The sequence below is a fragment of the Microcaecilia unicolor genome, chromosome 3, assembly GCF_901765095.1.
Source record: "Microcaecilia unicolor chromosome 3, aMicUni1.1, whole genome shotgun sequence".
Taxonomy (NCBI): Eukaryota; Metazoa; Chordata; class Amphibia; order Gymnophiona; family Siphonopidae; genus Microcaecilia; species Microcaecilia unicolor.
In genome coordinates this window covers 381,936,464-381,953,206 of record NC_044033.1, presented here as the reverse complement: position 1 = coordinate 381,953,206, position 16,743 = coordinate 381,936,464, and the positions used below count along the sequence as shown (strand labels likewise).

At 45.2% G+C, this 16,743-nt stretch overlaps 1 protein-coding gene across 1 annotated transcript in view; it reads left to right on the top strand.

The window, feature by feature from the left end:
• Positions 1 to 16,743, top strand: part of SLC5A6 (solute carrier family 5 member 6) — a 138,081-nt gene that overhangs the window by 70,429 nt on the left and 50,909 nt on the right. Inside the window, exons 8-9 of the mRNA XM_030198646.1 lie at positions 311 to 399; positions 10,559 to 10,671. Of these exons, the coding sequence (XP_030054506.1) occupies positions 311 to 399; positions 10,559 to 10,671 (202 nt within the window). The remainder of the gene's footprint in view (positions 1 to 310; positions 400 to 10,558; positions 10,672 to 16,743) is intronic.

Genomic DNA, 16,743 nt, shown 5'->3' with positions numbered 1-16,743 from the left:
AGTTGAATGCATGGCTGCAGAATATATCATGACCGCATTATCATGCATTTTTAATGCAGTCTGCGATAAGGATTTCCGTGCAAGTTAACATACCTACACTGAAACTCTTACTGCATTGCTCAGCCAGTAAAACCCATGGTTTAACCATGTTAAATCCGTAGTAATGCTTTTTGCATCCACCACTTAAGTGAAGAACCTAAACCCAAGTCTTGCACATTGCAGTGGGCAGCACTACTCTCGAACCATAGTCAGCATCGTCCTATATGTGTTGTATTTTTTTAACTATCTGTTTTCCTGTCTTTGGTTTCAGATGGTTCTATATTTTGTGATGGACATTCTGAAGGATCTGCCTGGGTTACCTGGTCTGTTCGTTGCCTGTCTCTTCAGTGGTGCACTGAGGTAACATCATACTGCTCCTTTATTTATTCCTTCTACAGTTTCTGCTTTAGATGTTTGTTTCCAGCTGATAGAGCCAGTTATTGGTTATAAGCCGTTCTGGCCTTGGCCAGTTGGAGCACCACACTCCGGGCCCCAGGGGGAAGAAAGTTCACTTCTCATCCTAAACTGGTATGTTCTCAATAATAAAAATCAGTTAAACCATTTTAAAACAGGAGCTGCAATAGCAATCTAATCTAGCATCCATAAAAATCTCAAGGTGAATAACATCAAACGCTGCAGATAGATCAAACTGAACCAGTAGCACTTGGCACCCTTTACCAAGCAGTATTTCATTTCCGCTATCAAAGCACACAGCTGTCTCTGTGCTGAAATTGTTCCTAAAACTGGATTGAGAAGAGGATAGAATATTTTGTTGTTGTAGGTACTCCACAAGCTGTTGTGTAACTATTGCCTCTAAAATCTTTGCAAACAAGGGGATAGATGCCACAGGTCTGTAATTACTAGTCAGAAGTTTGGGCCCAGATTGGTTCTTTAAAATTGATGTAAGGTTAATATGGCCCAGATTACCGGGGTAGTTGCCCAGTTCCAAGCACAAATTCAACCAGGACATCAACCATTTTAAAAAGGTTGCTGAAAGGTGGAATGTTGGCTCCAAGATGGCCACATAGTGAGTTATGGCTTCAGATGCGCCCAGACTCTCTCTAAGCAAATGCTGCGAAGGCTCTCTGAATCGCCTACGATATGGGGAAAAGGAGAGGCAAAGTGCGGGATAATCTCCTTACCCCCACTGGGTCCTACCTCCAGCAGCAGCTGACATTGGAGCAGTTTGGGATGACGACTGGTCCCAGGCAAGCCTCCTCTCTTGCTATCGGCGCCGACGTTCCTGAGTTGGCCAGCAGTGTAAACGGAGTTTCCTTGAGTGCTGTTCAGCGTGCGGCTTCCCCACAGCCAAGAGGGATAGACGCAGAGGCGGGTCCTGCAATTTGGACTCCAGACGGGGACGCAAACGAGCAGGGAGGTAACCTGCCCATGCCGATACGCCTAGGACTGGCTTGATGGAAGAGTGAATTTCCCCACAAACTATGCCTTCACAAATTGTGAGTATGTTGAACCAGATTCTGGGTGCTCCCCCTCCTGCTTCAGTTCTGGGGACTTTGGTTAAACCTGTCTTAGTGACAATGGAGTCACTCTGGGATTTGACCTTTACATTACATTCCTCTTTGCAACAAATAACTGCAAAAAATACTGCTGAAATAAAGGTATTGTCTGAAGCAGTCCTCTTGCAGGCACAGACAACTGCCCAACATACCTCTGAGTTAAAACAATTAGAGGGAAAATTACAAACATTAGAAACTCTGGGGCAAGTCTCAACAAGGGATAGAAATTTTACCTTTCATCATTTAGAATACTTGGAAAAACAATCTAGAAAACTTAATTTGAGACTAATTTTCCCAGATCCCCTTTAATATCTTCAATAGATATGGTAAAGAAATACTTTGGTAGAAATATTAGGGATGCTAAGTGATTCACTGCCTCCTATAGTTCGAGCACAGTACTTACGAAGTAACAGAAAATTGGATGGTGGAATTTCTCAACCGCAAACAGGAGAAGGCATGAACTTGACATCATTTTTAGAATCTTCATTGGAAGTTATCTCTCGGAGAACTACTGTGGTGGTTTCTTTTGCCCTGGTGATGGACCGAGGTTCTGTTTTGAAACTTTCCTATAAACATTTGGACTCACTGTTTTTAGGATCTAAAATAAGAGTCTATCCCGATCTCTACAGAGAAACTCAGAAAAGGCGCAGGGCCTTTTTGGCCCTGCGCCCGAAAACTTTAGCCCTTGGGGCTAATTTTTTGTACTTAAATTTCCTTGCATTTGCCTAATATTGTTTCAATCCAGGCAATTTCAATTTTTTTGATCCTAAGCAACTAGAGGAATTTTTGTTAACTAAAGAGGATGTTAATGTAATAGTTAACTAACAGCACACTCTATGATAGGCTTGAGGAGGTTTGGTGGGAAGTAGTAACTAATTCTTTAATTACTAGTTTCATTAAATTACTATTTGATTTTTCTTTTTTTTCTTTTTCTTGGATCAAAATTGCCTTAATATAATGGTCGAAAGTGACACATTTATTTCTGCATAATTGTTAATATGGATCATCGATAATCGATTTAAGTTGTTATTTTCAAATTTCTTAATCATCTCTTTTTGACTTGTAAAATTTGTAAATGAATAAAAATATAATAACAAAAAAAAAAGTTGCTGATAGAAATTTAAGAAGGTAAGTCTGACATATATCCAAATTGCAATGAGAAGAAGGATTTTTAGACAACAACTTGTCTGCCTCTTCAGAATTAACTGCCCTGATTATAGAATTACCCCCAGTGGGGTTGGTCATCTTTCTACTTCTGTTTTGGTGGCAGGAAATGATTGTATTCCTCTTGGATATTAAAGCTGAGCTGCTATTCCATCTCTTACTCTTTCTAAGTATTGTAGTTTGCCAAATGTCATAGGGCAGTGAAGGCTTATGGTTCCAGAAGAGATCCAAATTGTATCCTACTACTACTACTACTATTTAGCATTTCTATAGCGCTACAAGGCGTACGCAGCGCTGCACAAACATAGAAGAAAGACAGCCCCTGCTCAAAGAGCTTACAATCTAATAGACAAAAAATAAAGTAATCAAATCAATTAATGTGAATGGGAAGGAAGAGAGGAGGGTAGGTGGAGGCGAGTGGTTACAAGTGGTTACGAGTCAAAAGCAATGTTAAAGAGGTGGACTTTCAGTCTAGATTTAAAGGTGGCCAAGGATGGGGCAAGACGTAGGGGCTCAGGAAGTTTATTCCAGGCGTAGGGTGCAGCGAGACAGAAGGCGCGAAGTCTGGAGTTGGCAGTAGTGGAGAAGGGAACAGATAAGAAGGATTTATCCATGGAGCGGAGTGCACGGGAAGGGGTGTAGGGAAGGACGAGTGTGGAGAGATACTGGGGAGCAGCAAAGTGAGTACATTTATAGGTTGGTAGAAGAAGTTTGAACAGGATGCGAAAACGGATAGGGAGCCAGTGAAGGGTCTTGAGGAGAGGGGTAGTATGAGTAAAGAGACCCTGGCGGAAGACGAGATGGGCAGCAGAGTTTTGAACCGACTGGAGGGGGGAGAGGTGACTAAGTGGGAGGCCAGCAAGAAGCAGATTGCAGTAGTCTAAACGAGAGGTGACAAGGGTGTGGATGAGGGTTTTGGTAGAGTGCTCGGAAAGAAAGGAGCGGATTTTACGGATGTTGTAAAGAAAGAAATGACAGGTCTTGGCAATCTGTTGGATATGAGCAGAGAAGGAGAGAGAAGAGTCAAAGATGACCCCAAGGTTTCGAGCTGAGGAGACAGGGAGAATGAGAGAGCCATCAACAGAAATAGAAAACGGGGGGAGCAGGGAGGTGGGTTTGGGGGGGAAAATGAGAAGCTCGGTTTTGGTCATATTTAATTTCAGGTGGCGTTGAGAAATCCAGACAGCAATGTCAGACAAGCACGCTGAAACTTTGGTTTGGATGCAAGGTGAGATATCAGGGGTAGAAAGGTAGATTTGGAAGTCATCAGCATAGAGATGGTAGGAAAAGCCATGGGATGAGATTAATGAACCAAGGGAAGAAGTGTAGATAGAAAAGAGGAGGGGACCAAGAACAGAACCCTGAGGTACGCCGACAGGCAGAGGGATAGAAGTAGAAGAGGATCCACCAGAGTGAACACTAAAGGTGCGGAGGGAGAGGTAGGAAGAGAACCAGGAAAGGACAGAGCCCTGGAATCCAAGTGAGGACAGGGTATCGAGAAGTATGCTGTGATCGACAGTGTCAAAAGCAGCGGAAAGATCAAGAAGAATGAGGATGGAATATTGACCTCTGGATTTAGCCAGTAATAGGTCATTGGAGACTTTAGTAAGCGCAGTTTTGGTTGAGTGGAGAGGGGGAAAACCAGATTGTAGTGGGTCAAGAATAGCATGTGAGGAGAGAAAATCAAGGCAGCGGCGGTGAACAGCACGCTCAAGTAATTTGGAGAGAAAAGGAAGGAGGGAGATGGGTCGGTAATTAGAGGGACAAGTAGGGTCGAGTGAAGGCTTCTTAAGGAGATCACAGCATGTTTAAAGGCAGCAGGGACAGTCGCAGTGGAAAGTGAGAGGTTGAGAATGTGACAGATAAAAGGAATAAGAGCAGGAGAGATGGCATTAAGAAGGTGGGTGGGAATGGGATCAGAGGGACAGGTGGTACATTTTGAGGAAGAAAGGAGAAGTGTAGTTTCCTCAATAGTAACTTCAGGAAAGGAGGGAAGGGAATGAGGGGAAGGAGAGAGAGGGGAACGGACTAGTGGAGGGAGAGGTGGTGAGGTAGAGAAAGCAAGGTTTATCTTTTGAACCTTGTTGTGAAAGAATTCAGCAAGGGTCTGAGGAGATAATGAAGGGGGAGTTGGGGGAGGGGGCACCTTGAGGAGAGAGTTCAATGTGGTGAAGAGAAGTCGAGGATTAGAGCCAAGAGAGTTGGTCAGTTGAATATAATAATCCTGTTTGGCACGTAAAAGAGCAGATTGGAAGGAGGTCAGCATGAACTTAAAGTGTAAGAAATCAGCAAGGGCCCGAGATTTCCGCCAGAGGCATTCGGTGGAGCGGGTACAGGAACGTAGGTAACGGATATTAGAAGTCAACCAAGGTTGGGATTTTGTACGCCTTACAGGGCGGGTCATCAAAGGTGCAAGAGTGTCTAAGGCAGAGGATAGAGTATTGTTGTAAGAAGAAACAGCCTCGTTGACAGACGTGGATGGTGCCACAGTAGAGAGGAGGTTTGAAACATAGGAGGATAGAGATGAAGGGTCAATATCGTGAAGATTCCTAGATAAATTAGATAAGATAGGACGGGACTGGGAGGGGGGAGATTTAAGTGTGAAAGTTATAAGATGGTGATCAGAGGAGGGAAGATCAGAGGTAAGGAAACTAGAGGGTGAACAGTTGGAGGAGAAGATGAGATCAAGACAGTGACCATTTTGATGAGTGGGGGAGGTGGAGCATAGTTGGAGATTAAAGGAGGACGTTAAAGCGAGTAACTTGGAAATATAAGAGTTGGAAGGATCATTAGCAGGAATATTAAAGTCACCAAGGATGAGAGAGGGGGCGGAAGGATCATGGAAGAAGGCAAGCCAGGCGTCAAAGTCACTGAGAAAGGATGAAAGGCAGGGTTGCCAGGTGGAAAAATTTTTCCCCACCGAAATCAGCCCAAATCCAGCCCAAAACCCGCCCAAAGTCAAACCCCGCCCCTGACACCCCCACCCCCGCCGTCATCAACCCTGCCCCTGCCGTCATCGGCCCCGCCTCTCCCGTCACCGACCCGCCTCCCCGTCATCGGCCCTGCCTCTCCCATCATCGGCCCCGCCCAGAACGTCACTAACTCCGCCCGAAACATCACTAGCCCCGCCCTCCACGGCCCGAAAACCCACTCAAAAAACCGCCGAAAGACCCCAAAACAAGCCCAAAAAACTGCAACACGCCGCGGGCAAAAATTACCTGCGGCGGGTCGCGAAAAACCGCCCAATTGGGCGGGAAAACCGCCCACTTGGCAACACTGATGAAAGGGACTTATGAGGGGGACGATAAATGACCGCTATTCGAAGAGGCAGAGGAGAGAAAAGGCGGATAGAGTGGACTTCAAAGGAGGAAAAACAGTGAGATTGAGGTGGAAGAAGGGGTTGAAATCTGGAGGAGGGAGAGAGAAGTAGTCCAACACTGCCCCCACGGCCAGCAGGGCGAGGAGTATGTGAAAATAGATAACCGCCATGGCACAGGGCTGCGACTGAAGCAGAGTCATCAGGGCAGAGCCAGGTTTCTGTTATGGCGAGCAGATGGAGGTGACGTGAGATAAAGAGGTCCTGGATATAGGCGAGTTTGTTACAGATAGAGCGGGCATTCCATAGGCGCAAGAGAAGGGCAGAGAAGAGGAGGGGAGTAGAGAAATAGAGATGAGGTTAGAGAGGTTGCGGTGAGATCTGTAGAGTTGGGATAATAGTTGGTGAGGGGGGCCAGGATTGGGATTGATGTCACCGGCTGAGAGTAAGAGAAGGAGTAAAAGAGAGAGGAGGAGAGTAGGAGAGGTGTGGCCATGAAGGCGTCGAAGGCGAGAAGTATTTAGGTGGAATGGGGAAGGCAAAATGGACGGAAGAAAGAGGCGGAGATTAAAAGCCAAGAGGGAGGAAGAGGGTAGGAGAGAAGGTGTGGTGATGAAGTCGATGGATGGGCAGTGAGTTCCTGTAGCGGAGAGAGGTAGGGGGTGAGGGAAAAGATTAGGAAGGGACAGGGCTAGGAAGAGAATGTGAATAGGGGCCATAAATGACTGAGGTACTTTAGCAACTGGGAAGAAGATTAGATGTAAAGAGAAAAATGCGCGGCACCTAGAGCGGAGGCCCTGAGTGGATCGGAGTGGACCTGGGTGTCACCCCGGAGAAGGCTGTAAGGATATGCAGATGAGCTGCAAGTCCTCCACAGCACCTGAAAGGCAGCCGGTGGTAGAGCTGGGCACCTCTCAGCTGAGGAAAGGCTTACCAGGGGTTAGGCCGAAGCCAGCATTCCTCCCCCTGAGGGTCGCCTCCCCTGTTCTGTTCATTGCTTAGACTGTCAGATTTTCAAGATTGTCCATGCTGCTTTCTGAATCTGTTTTAATCTAATCTGTCAACAAAAAGGAAGGAGTCGGGCACACAAATAGGTAATGTCATCTGATAGCACCAGGACAGAACAGTTCTTCCAGAACTCAGATCTCCTTCTGAGTATGAGTGGACATTCTGCACAGAGCAGTCTCCTCAGTTTTGGTTTTTCTGTTCTGTTGAACAGATACAGAAACTAAGGTGGCAATTCTATAAACTAGCACCATAAATTAGGCACCACAAAAAACCCCACATTTAACAGTAATTCTATAAATGTGCTTAGGTGTGCCTAAGCTGTTGTACCAATGCCACTTTGTCTGTATTCTGTATCAAATTATAGGCACGATCACTTGTATCAACTCAAAGGCAGACATGAGTGCCCTAAGTGTGGCATGCATGCAACATATATTTTCTATAAGCTGCACACATTGCTAATCAAAATGCACATGACACACATAGTCTGCCGATGTTAATGCCCCCCCTTATACAGTTACACACTAAGGAACCTAAGTGCATATTTTATAGAATAGTGCCTAGTACTTACACACATCATTGCCAATTATTAGTGTCATGTGCATATTATTGGCGTTCCACTTTAGGCACACTTTATAGAATTGCCCATCATTTGCTTCCACAAATTTTGTTGAAGAATATCTTCTTTATATTCCATCAATGCTGTTTTCATCAATTTTTTGTGTGTTTTTATTTTCCATTAGTGCAAGTAAAAGAAAAATGTGTTAGAACTCATATTGGCTAACTGTTCAACACAGAGCCGTGGTGCAAGCAAACCAGAAAAATTGACAAGCATGATACACATGAGAGAGTCATTTGCCTGAGGCCTACTCTAAAGCAGGACTTTTGGGCACCACTGGGTGCAAGGGAATAGGAGCTGCATCATAGACATTGCCTTTGGGCACCTAAACACATTGGTGCTGGACTTCTGGGCACTCAACCGAGAGGTGTGTAAAAGTCCCCTCCCCTCCCAAACACTCACTGGGATCTGAGCCAGGGGCTGGGCCAGCAGAGGCATGGTTCTGTAGTATGGGCAGTCCTCAGAGCATAAGGGAGAGCATAGCCGCCTAAGGAGGTGTCTGTGAGAGAAGATGTCCTCCCTCATTGCTCCTCAGAGTATAAAGGAGATCATAGCTGCCCCAGGCAGTGCCCTTGAGGGAAGATCCTGCCCTGTCTTCTCTCACAGGCACCTCCTGAAGCAGCTATGCACTCCCTTATGCTCCAAAGTCCACCCTATCCGCAGCACCGCACCTCTGCCGGCCCAGACATCCTCCAGCTTAGATCCCAGTGAGTGTGGAGAAGGGGGGAGGACTCTTAGAAGCTGCCCGTATGGGTGCCCAAAAGTTGGGCGCCAGTACAGCAGTGCCCAGAAGTCACAGGTGTGAAAACAGCAGCGCTTAAAGTCGCGCTCCAGGCCTACTCACCATCAAGAAAACTGTTCAGACTGTGGATGAATGTGAAAATAAAGAAAAATAGTCCAGCTTTGTACTTCCAACAATGGTCTAAAGAGTGCCTGTGAAAAAAGGAGAACACCATACAGTTTTTGAAACAAAGCACATATTTCGACTGAGACATCTTGACTATTGGCACAGAGTACCTCTATACTGTTCCACTGGTTTGAGGAGGAGCAATATGCCAAAATTCACACTCCTAAGGAATATTGTAATTGCCATTTACAATAAAGGACCACAAGCATGGTGCAAGACCAAAGTGAACAAAAGTGGTAGCATCTTGTGCTGAAAAAGGCCCATTGTCGGCACTCTGGAGCAGACCGAAATCCTGTGACACTTTGCAGTCTTGCACAGCTTCTCCAGGACAAAGTCAGTCTATTTCTCCAATCCAGTGATTGAATCTCTGGTCTCCCTCCCCTTTTTTTTTCTCCTTTTTCCCTGGTTGTATGGTTTGTATGACCCTGTCCTTTTTAAAAAATGGCGTTTCTTTCTGTTTTGATTTTAGTCTGTACACTGCTTTGACCTTGCTAGAAAGGCGGTATAGTAAGTTTTGGTTTTTTTTTTTAAATATCTACATTCTGATTTGTTCTTTCTACAATGCTGTTCTTAAGGTTTAATTGGTTCAATAAACCACCTTTCGTATTCCAGTAACAAGGCAGTATATAATAACAAATACTAGATAAATAATGTAAGCCAAAGACAAAAGAACAAAAACCTGAAAACTTTGGATGAAAAAGACCAACAAGTTGCACTATAGGAACCTAGAAAATGGGTAACACAACAAATACAGTGCATCTAGCAGAAGAGGTAGAAGAAGTAGCTCTAGGAGGGAAAGGCCCATAGGAAGAAGCAAATAATCAAGCTAAGTTTAGTCTTAGACAATCTGAAGCCTGTGTTTCTCTGAAAGTTTATTCCAGAGAGACGGGGCAAGTATATATAAAGGATGTTCATCAAGCCAGTTCCAATCATATGGCACAGGGGATAGGATAGAAAGAAGGTCACCGTGTAAGAACCAAAATGTCCTAACAGGGTTATTGGGAGTCGGCAGACTAGATAGATATAAGGATACCCAGTTTAAAAAGTAAATTGAGTGAAGTGCAGAATCTTAAACTGCACTTTAAAGAATTCCTGGCAGTTGAAGATCAACGTGATGTATGAGATACTTGGATGGGAGGAAGCAGAGGAATGAAAGAGAGGGGAGTGTGGAAGGGAAGGGAGAGAGGATGAGAGGGAGAAGGATAGGAGAGATGAGTAGTGAGGTAGAGGGGAAGGATGAAAGTGATGGGAAATGAAAGGTGGATGAGTGAGACTGAAGGGAGAAGAGGAGGTGAGTAAGGGGGAAGGAGGGGTGAGAGTAAAAGTGGTGAAAATGGAAAGGAGGGTGAGAGAGAGGGGAGTGAGATGTGTGTGTGTGACAGGATACCAACTTCTGATAAATCTAGAACTGTTATTGATGCTCTTACTTACTGCAACACCCCTGGAAGCCCTGTCCCCTGCCTCCCTTCTATCCTCAAATTTCAAATCATCAAAAGGGTCAGGCATGTTCCCTCATCCCCAGCCTTCTCAATGATTTGAAAGGTCCAGCAGGGCCCTCATCTCAAAAGTTCAGGGACTCTTGGTTTAATCCAATTTCAGTTATTTCATGAGTATCTAAATCAGAGATTGAAGGATGGTAGATGGCATGAAACATCTTCCCTGTAGAAGTAATGGAAATGAGGATAGTATCTGAATTCATAAAAAATGGGACAAGTGCAGAGGATCTCACAGGGAGAGGAAGGAATTGTAGAGCCTAACTGTTGAGTAGATCAAATATCATATGACTTTTTTTTCTGCCATCTTAATCTCTGTTCTTGGTGTTGGCCTAGTGGAATTGAATTTTTTTCCAAGGCACTACATGTAAAGCATATTTGCATAACCTCGTGTTGCTTGCCTGTTTCTTCATTCTAGTATATGGTGCTGTGTATATTAGTCATTCTTTGAATGTTAGTGTCCGTTATTGATTTCTGTATCTTTTGCCTCCCATGCAGCACAATCTCCTCGGCTTTTAACTCCCTAGCAACAGTTACCATGACAGACTTAATCAAGCCCTACTTCCCAGGCATCACGGAGGCACGAGCCACCCTCTTGTCCAAACTCCTGGGTAAGTCGCTGCATCCACTGGTGATTGGTGAGGGAGGTGCGTGTTTGGGGATTTGAAAAGGAGAAGACAGATAAGATGGGTGATTATGGCATAATGTTTTGTATATGAACAATGATTAATGAAATGAAAAATCATGCTTTAGTTTCCCATTATCTTGCTGTATTATAGAGTGTAGGTAAAAAATCTGTTCAAGTAACAAGTCCTTTGTTAGGTAGTCTGATGCTTACAACTGTATATCAACAACTAGAAAAGCTAAAGGTGGACAAAGACATGGGACGGGACGGGATCCACCCCAGGATATTGAGGGAGCTCAGAGAGGTTTTGGCGGGTCCTCTTAAAGATTTGTTTAATATATCCTTGCAGACAGGAGAGGTTCCGAGGGATTGGAGAACGGCGGATGTGGTCCCTCTTCACAAAAGTGGTGATAGGGAAGAAGCTGGAAACTACAGGCCGGTAAGCCTCACTTCGGTTATTGGAAAAGTAATGGAAGCGATGCTGAAGGAAAGGATAGTGAATTTCCTGGAAGCCAATAAGTTGCAAGATCCGAGACAACATGGTTTTACCAAAGGGAAATCGTGCCAAACGAATCTCATTGAGTTCTTTGATTGGGTGACTGGAGAATTGAATCAGGGACGAGCTATGGACGTAATCTACTTAGATTTCAGCAAAGCTTTTGACACGGTTCCCCACAGGAGGCTCTTATATAAACTGGATGGGCTGAAGATAGGACCCGTAAGTGGTGAACTGGATTAGGAACTGGTTGACGGACAGATGCCAGAGGGTGGTGGTGAATGGAATTCGCTCGGAGGAGGGAAACGTGAGTAGTGGAGTGCCTCAGGGATCGGTGCTGGGGCCGATTCTGTTCAATATATTTGTGAGTGACATTGCCGAAGGGTTAGAAGGTAAAGTTTGCCTATTTGCGGATGATACTACTACTACTACTACTACTACTTAACATTTCTAGAGCGCTACTAGGGTTACGCAGCGCTGTACAATTTAACAAAGAGAGACAGTCCCTGCTCAAAGAGCTTACAATCTAATAGACAAGTGAATGGTCGGTCCGATAGGGGCAGTCTGGATTCACTGAACGGTAAGGGTTAGTTGCCGAACGCAGCATTGAAGAGGTGGGCTTTAAGCAAAGACTTGAAGACGGGCAGGGAGGGGGCTTGGGGCGTAAGGGTTCAGGAAGGTTGTTCCAAGCATAGGGTGAGGCAAGGCAGAATGAGCGGAGCCTGGAGTTGGCGGTGGTGGAGAAGGGTACTGAGAGGAGGGATTTATCCTGTGAACGGAGGTTACGGGCGGGAACGTAAGGGGAGATGAGGGTAGAAAGATAGTGAGGGGCAACAGACTGAGTGCATTTGTAGGTAAGAAGGAGAAGCTTGAATTGAATGCGGTATCTGATCGGAAGCCAGTGAAGTGACCTGAGGAGAGGGGTGATATGAGTATATCGGTTCTGGCGGAATATGAGACGTGCAGCAGAGTTCTGAACAGACTGAAGGGGGGATAGATGGCTAAGTGGGAGGCCGGTGAGGAGTAAGTTGCAGTAGTCCAGGCGAGAGGTAATGAGAGCGTGGACGAGAGTTCGGGTGGTGTGTTCAGAGAGGAAAGGGCGAATTTTGCTGATGTTAAAGAGGAAGAAGCGACAGGTCTTGGCTATCTGCTGGATATGCGCAGAGAAGGAGAGAGAGGAGTCAAAGATGACTCCGGGGTTGCGGGCAGATGAGACGGGGAGGATGAGGGTGTTATCAACTGAGATAGAAAGTGGAGGAAGAGGAGAAGTGGGTTTTGGTGGAAAGACGATAAGCTCGGTCTTGGACATGTTAAGTTTCAGGTGGCGGCTGGACATCCAGGCAGCAATGTCAGATAAGCAGGCCGATACCTTTGCCTGGGTCTCCGCGGTGATGTCTGGTGTGGAGAGATACAGTTGGGTGTCATCAGCATAGAGATGATACTGGAAACCATGAGATGAGATCAGGGAGCCCAGGGAAGAGGTGTAGATTGAGAAGAGACCTAAGATACTAAGATCTGTAACAGTGTGGACACCCGGGAGGGTGTGGAAAACATGAAGAAGGATCTAGAAAGCTAGAAGAATGGTCTATGGTTTGGCAATTAAAATTCAATGCGAAGAAATGCAAAGTGATGCACTTAGGGAATAGAAATCCACGGGAAACATATGTATTAGGTGGGGAGAGTCTGATAGGTACGGACGGGGAGAGGGATCTTGGGGTGATAGTATCTGAAGATTTGAAGGCGACGAAACAGTGTGACAAGGCGGTGACTGTAGCGAGAAGGTTGTAGGCTGTATAGAGAGAGGTGTGACCAGCAGAAGAAAGGGGGTCTTGATGCCCCTGTATAAGTCGTTGGTGAGGCCCCACCTGGAGTATTGTGTTCAGTTTTGGAGGCCGTATCTTGCTAAGGATGTAAAAAGAATTGAAGCGGTGCAGAGAAAAGCTACGAGAATGGTATGGGATTTGCGTTACAAGACGTATGAGGAGAGACTTGCTGAACTAAACATGTATACTCTGGAGGAAAGGAGGAACAGGGGTGATATGATACAGACGTTCAAATATTTGAAAGGTATTAATCCGCAAGCGAACCTTTTCCGGAGATGGGAAGGCAGTAGAACGAGAGGACATGAAATGAGATTGAATGGGGGCAGACTCAAAAAAATGTCAGGAAGTATTTTTTCACGGAGAGAGTAGTGGATGCTTGGAATGCCCTCCTGCGGGAGGTGGTGGAAATGAAAACGGTAACGGAATTCAAACATGCGTGGGATAAACATAAAGGAATCCTGTTCAGAAGGAATGGATTCTCAGGAGCTTAGTTGAGATTGGGTGTCAGAGCCGATGGGGGGAGATGGGGCTAGTGGTTGGGAGGCGGGGATAGTGCTGGGCAGAATTATATATGGTCTGTGGAGTGCTGGTGGTGGGAGGCGGGGATAGAGCTGGGCAGACTTATACGGTCTGTGCCAGAGCCGGTGGTGGGAGGCGGGGCAGGTGGTTGGGAGGCGGGGATAGTGCTGTGCAGACTTGTACAGTCTGTGCCCTGAAGAGGACAGGTACAATTCAAAGAAGGGTATACACAAAAAGTGGCACACGTGAGTTTATCTTGTTGGACAGACTGGATGGACCATGCAGGTCTTTTTCTGCCGTCATCTACTATGTAACTGTGTCTACATAAATCATGAGATGAAACAAGTGTACTTCAAAAGTAAAGCATCAAATCGGCTGCCTGTGAGATCTTAATATCTTTTGTGTCTGTGTAGTCCTCTATCCATTTCTTTTTTTCTTGTCTTTTTTTCCTCACATTAATAAATTTCATTTTAGTGCAGACATAGTACAGGAAGTGCACAAGCCCCTCCTGCAGAGGTCTACCATTGCATCTCTGACCTGTCCTGCAAGCACGCATTGTTCCACTTCTGAGACCACACCAGTGTTTCAGCAGCAAGCAACAGTGGCTTGCAAGTAGCATTGTTGATTTACCAATTTACCAGGGGAGTCAGCAACCTGCAAAACTGAATGCCACAGCTTGAAGACTCGTGGTAAATGATTTTGAGGTAAAAGCCTGCTTTTTACTGCAATTTGATAACTTCCCCTCTAAGTCCCATTGCATTACATGGGACTTAGAGGGGAGGGATGTTCAATTTTGGAGGCCGTATCTTGCTAAAGATGTAAGAAGACTTGAAGCAGTCCAGAGGAAGGCAACAAGAATGATATGGGGCTTGCACCAAAGAACATATGAGAAGAGACTGAAGACCTGAATATATATACCCTAGAGGAGAGGAGGGACAGGGGAGATATGATATTTGAAAGGTATTAATATAGAAACAAATATTTTCCAGAGAAGCGAAAGTCGTAAAACTAGAGGACATGAATTGAGGTTGCGTTGTAGTAGACTTAGGAGTAATGTCAGAAAATTCTTCATGGAGAGGGTGGTGGATGCTTGGAATGATCTCCCAAGGGAGTTGGTGGAGAAAACAAAACTGTGGCAGAATCCAAAAAGGTGTGGGAGGAACACAGAGGAACTCTAATTAGAAATTTTATTTTTTATTTTTTTATTTATTTAGATTTTGCTCAGCTTTTTCAGTAGTAGCTCAAGGTGAGTTACATTCAGGTACTCTGGCTATTTCTCTGTCCCAGGCAGGCTCACAATCTAAGTTTGTACCTGAGGCAATGGAGGGTTAAGTGACTTGCCCAAGATTACAAGGAGCAGCGAGAACAAAACTTAAAGGGTTGCATATGTCTTTGCAATTCAAGTGGTGCTTAGATGGCAACTCTGGCTGCATCAACTAAGGACAGTGCTGGGCTGGTTTGTATGGTTTAAGTCCCGCATATGGCGTTCTGGTTTAGGATGGGCTGGAGCGAGCTTTGACAGAAACTGCATTGATTTGGAATGTGTGTGCAGTGCTGGGCAGACTTTCATGGTCTTTGTCCCGCAAATGACAAGACGAATTTGGATAGGCTGGAGTTGGCTTTGATGGCAACTCCAGTAGTTGGAATGTAAGGACAGAGCCGAGTGGACTTCTGTGGTCTATAAGTACATAAGTAATGCCATACTGGGAAAAGACCAAGGGTCCATCGAGCCCAGCATCCTGTCCACGACAGCGGCCAATCCAGGCCAAGGGCACCTGGCAAGCTTCCCAAACGTACAAACATTCTATACATGTTATTCCTGGAATTTTGGATTTTTCCAAGTCCGTTTAGTAGCGATTTATGGACTTGTCCTTTAGGAAACCGTCCAACCCCTTTTTAAACTCTGCTAAGCTAACCGCCTTCACCACTTTCTCCGGCAACGAATTCCAGAGTTTAATTACACGTTGGGTGAAGAAACATTTTCTCCGATTTGTTTTAAATTTACTACACTGTAGTTTCATCGCATGCCCCCTAGTCAAAGTATTTTTGGAAAGCGTGAACAGAAGCTTCACATCCACCTGTTCCACTCCACTCATTATTTTATATACCTCTATCATGTCTCCTCTCAGCCGTCTCTTCTCCAAGCTGTATAGCCCTAGCCTCCTTAGTCTTTCTTCATAGGGAAGTCGTCCCATCCCCGCTATCATTTTAGTCGCCCTTCGCTGCACCTTTTCCAATTCTACTATATCTTTCTTGAGATGCGGCGACCAGAATTGAACACAATACTCAAGGTGCGGTCGCACCATGGAGCGATACAACGGCATTATAACATCCTCACACCTGTTTTCCATACCTTTCCTAATAATACCCAACATTCTATTCGCTTTCTTAGCCACAGCAGCACACTGAGCAGAAGGTTTCAGTGTGTTATCGACGACGACACCCAGATCCCTTTCTTGGTCCGTAACTCCTAACGTGGAACCTTGCATGACGTAGCTATAATTCGGGTTCTTTTTTCCCACATGCATCACCTTGCACTTGCTCACATTAAACATCATCTGCCATTTAGCCGCCCAGTCTCGTAAGGTCCTCTTGTAATTTTTCACAATCCTGTCGTGATTTAATGACTTTGAATAACTTTGTGTCATCAGCAAATTTAATTACCTCGCTAGTTACTCCCATCTCTAAATCATTTATAAATATATTAAAAGGCAGCGGTCCTAGCACGGACCCCTGAGGAACCCCACTAACTACCCTTCTCCATTGTGAATACTGCCCATTTAACCCCACTCTCTGTTTCCTATCCTTCAACCAGTTTTTAATCCACAATAGGACATTTCCTCCTATCCCATGACCCTCCAATTTCCTCTGTAGCCTTTCATGAGGTACCTTGTCAAACGCCTTTTGAAAATCCAGATACACAATATCAACCGACTCCCCTTTGTCCACATGTTTGTTCACTCCTTCAAAGAATTGAAGTAAATTGGTCAGGCAAGATTTCCCCACACAAAAGCCGTGCTGACTTGGTCTCAGTAATCCATGTCCTCGGATGTGCTCTGTAATTTTGTTTTTAATAATAGCCTCTACCATTTTCCCAGGCACCGACGTCAGACTCACCGGTCTCTAATTTCCCGGATCTCCCCTGGAGCCTTTTTTAAAAATGGGCATTACATTGGCCACCCTCCAATCTTCCGGTACCACGCTCGATTTTAAGGATAAG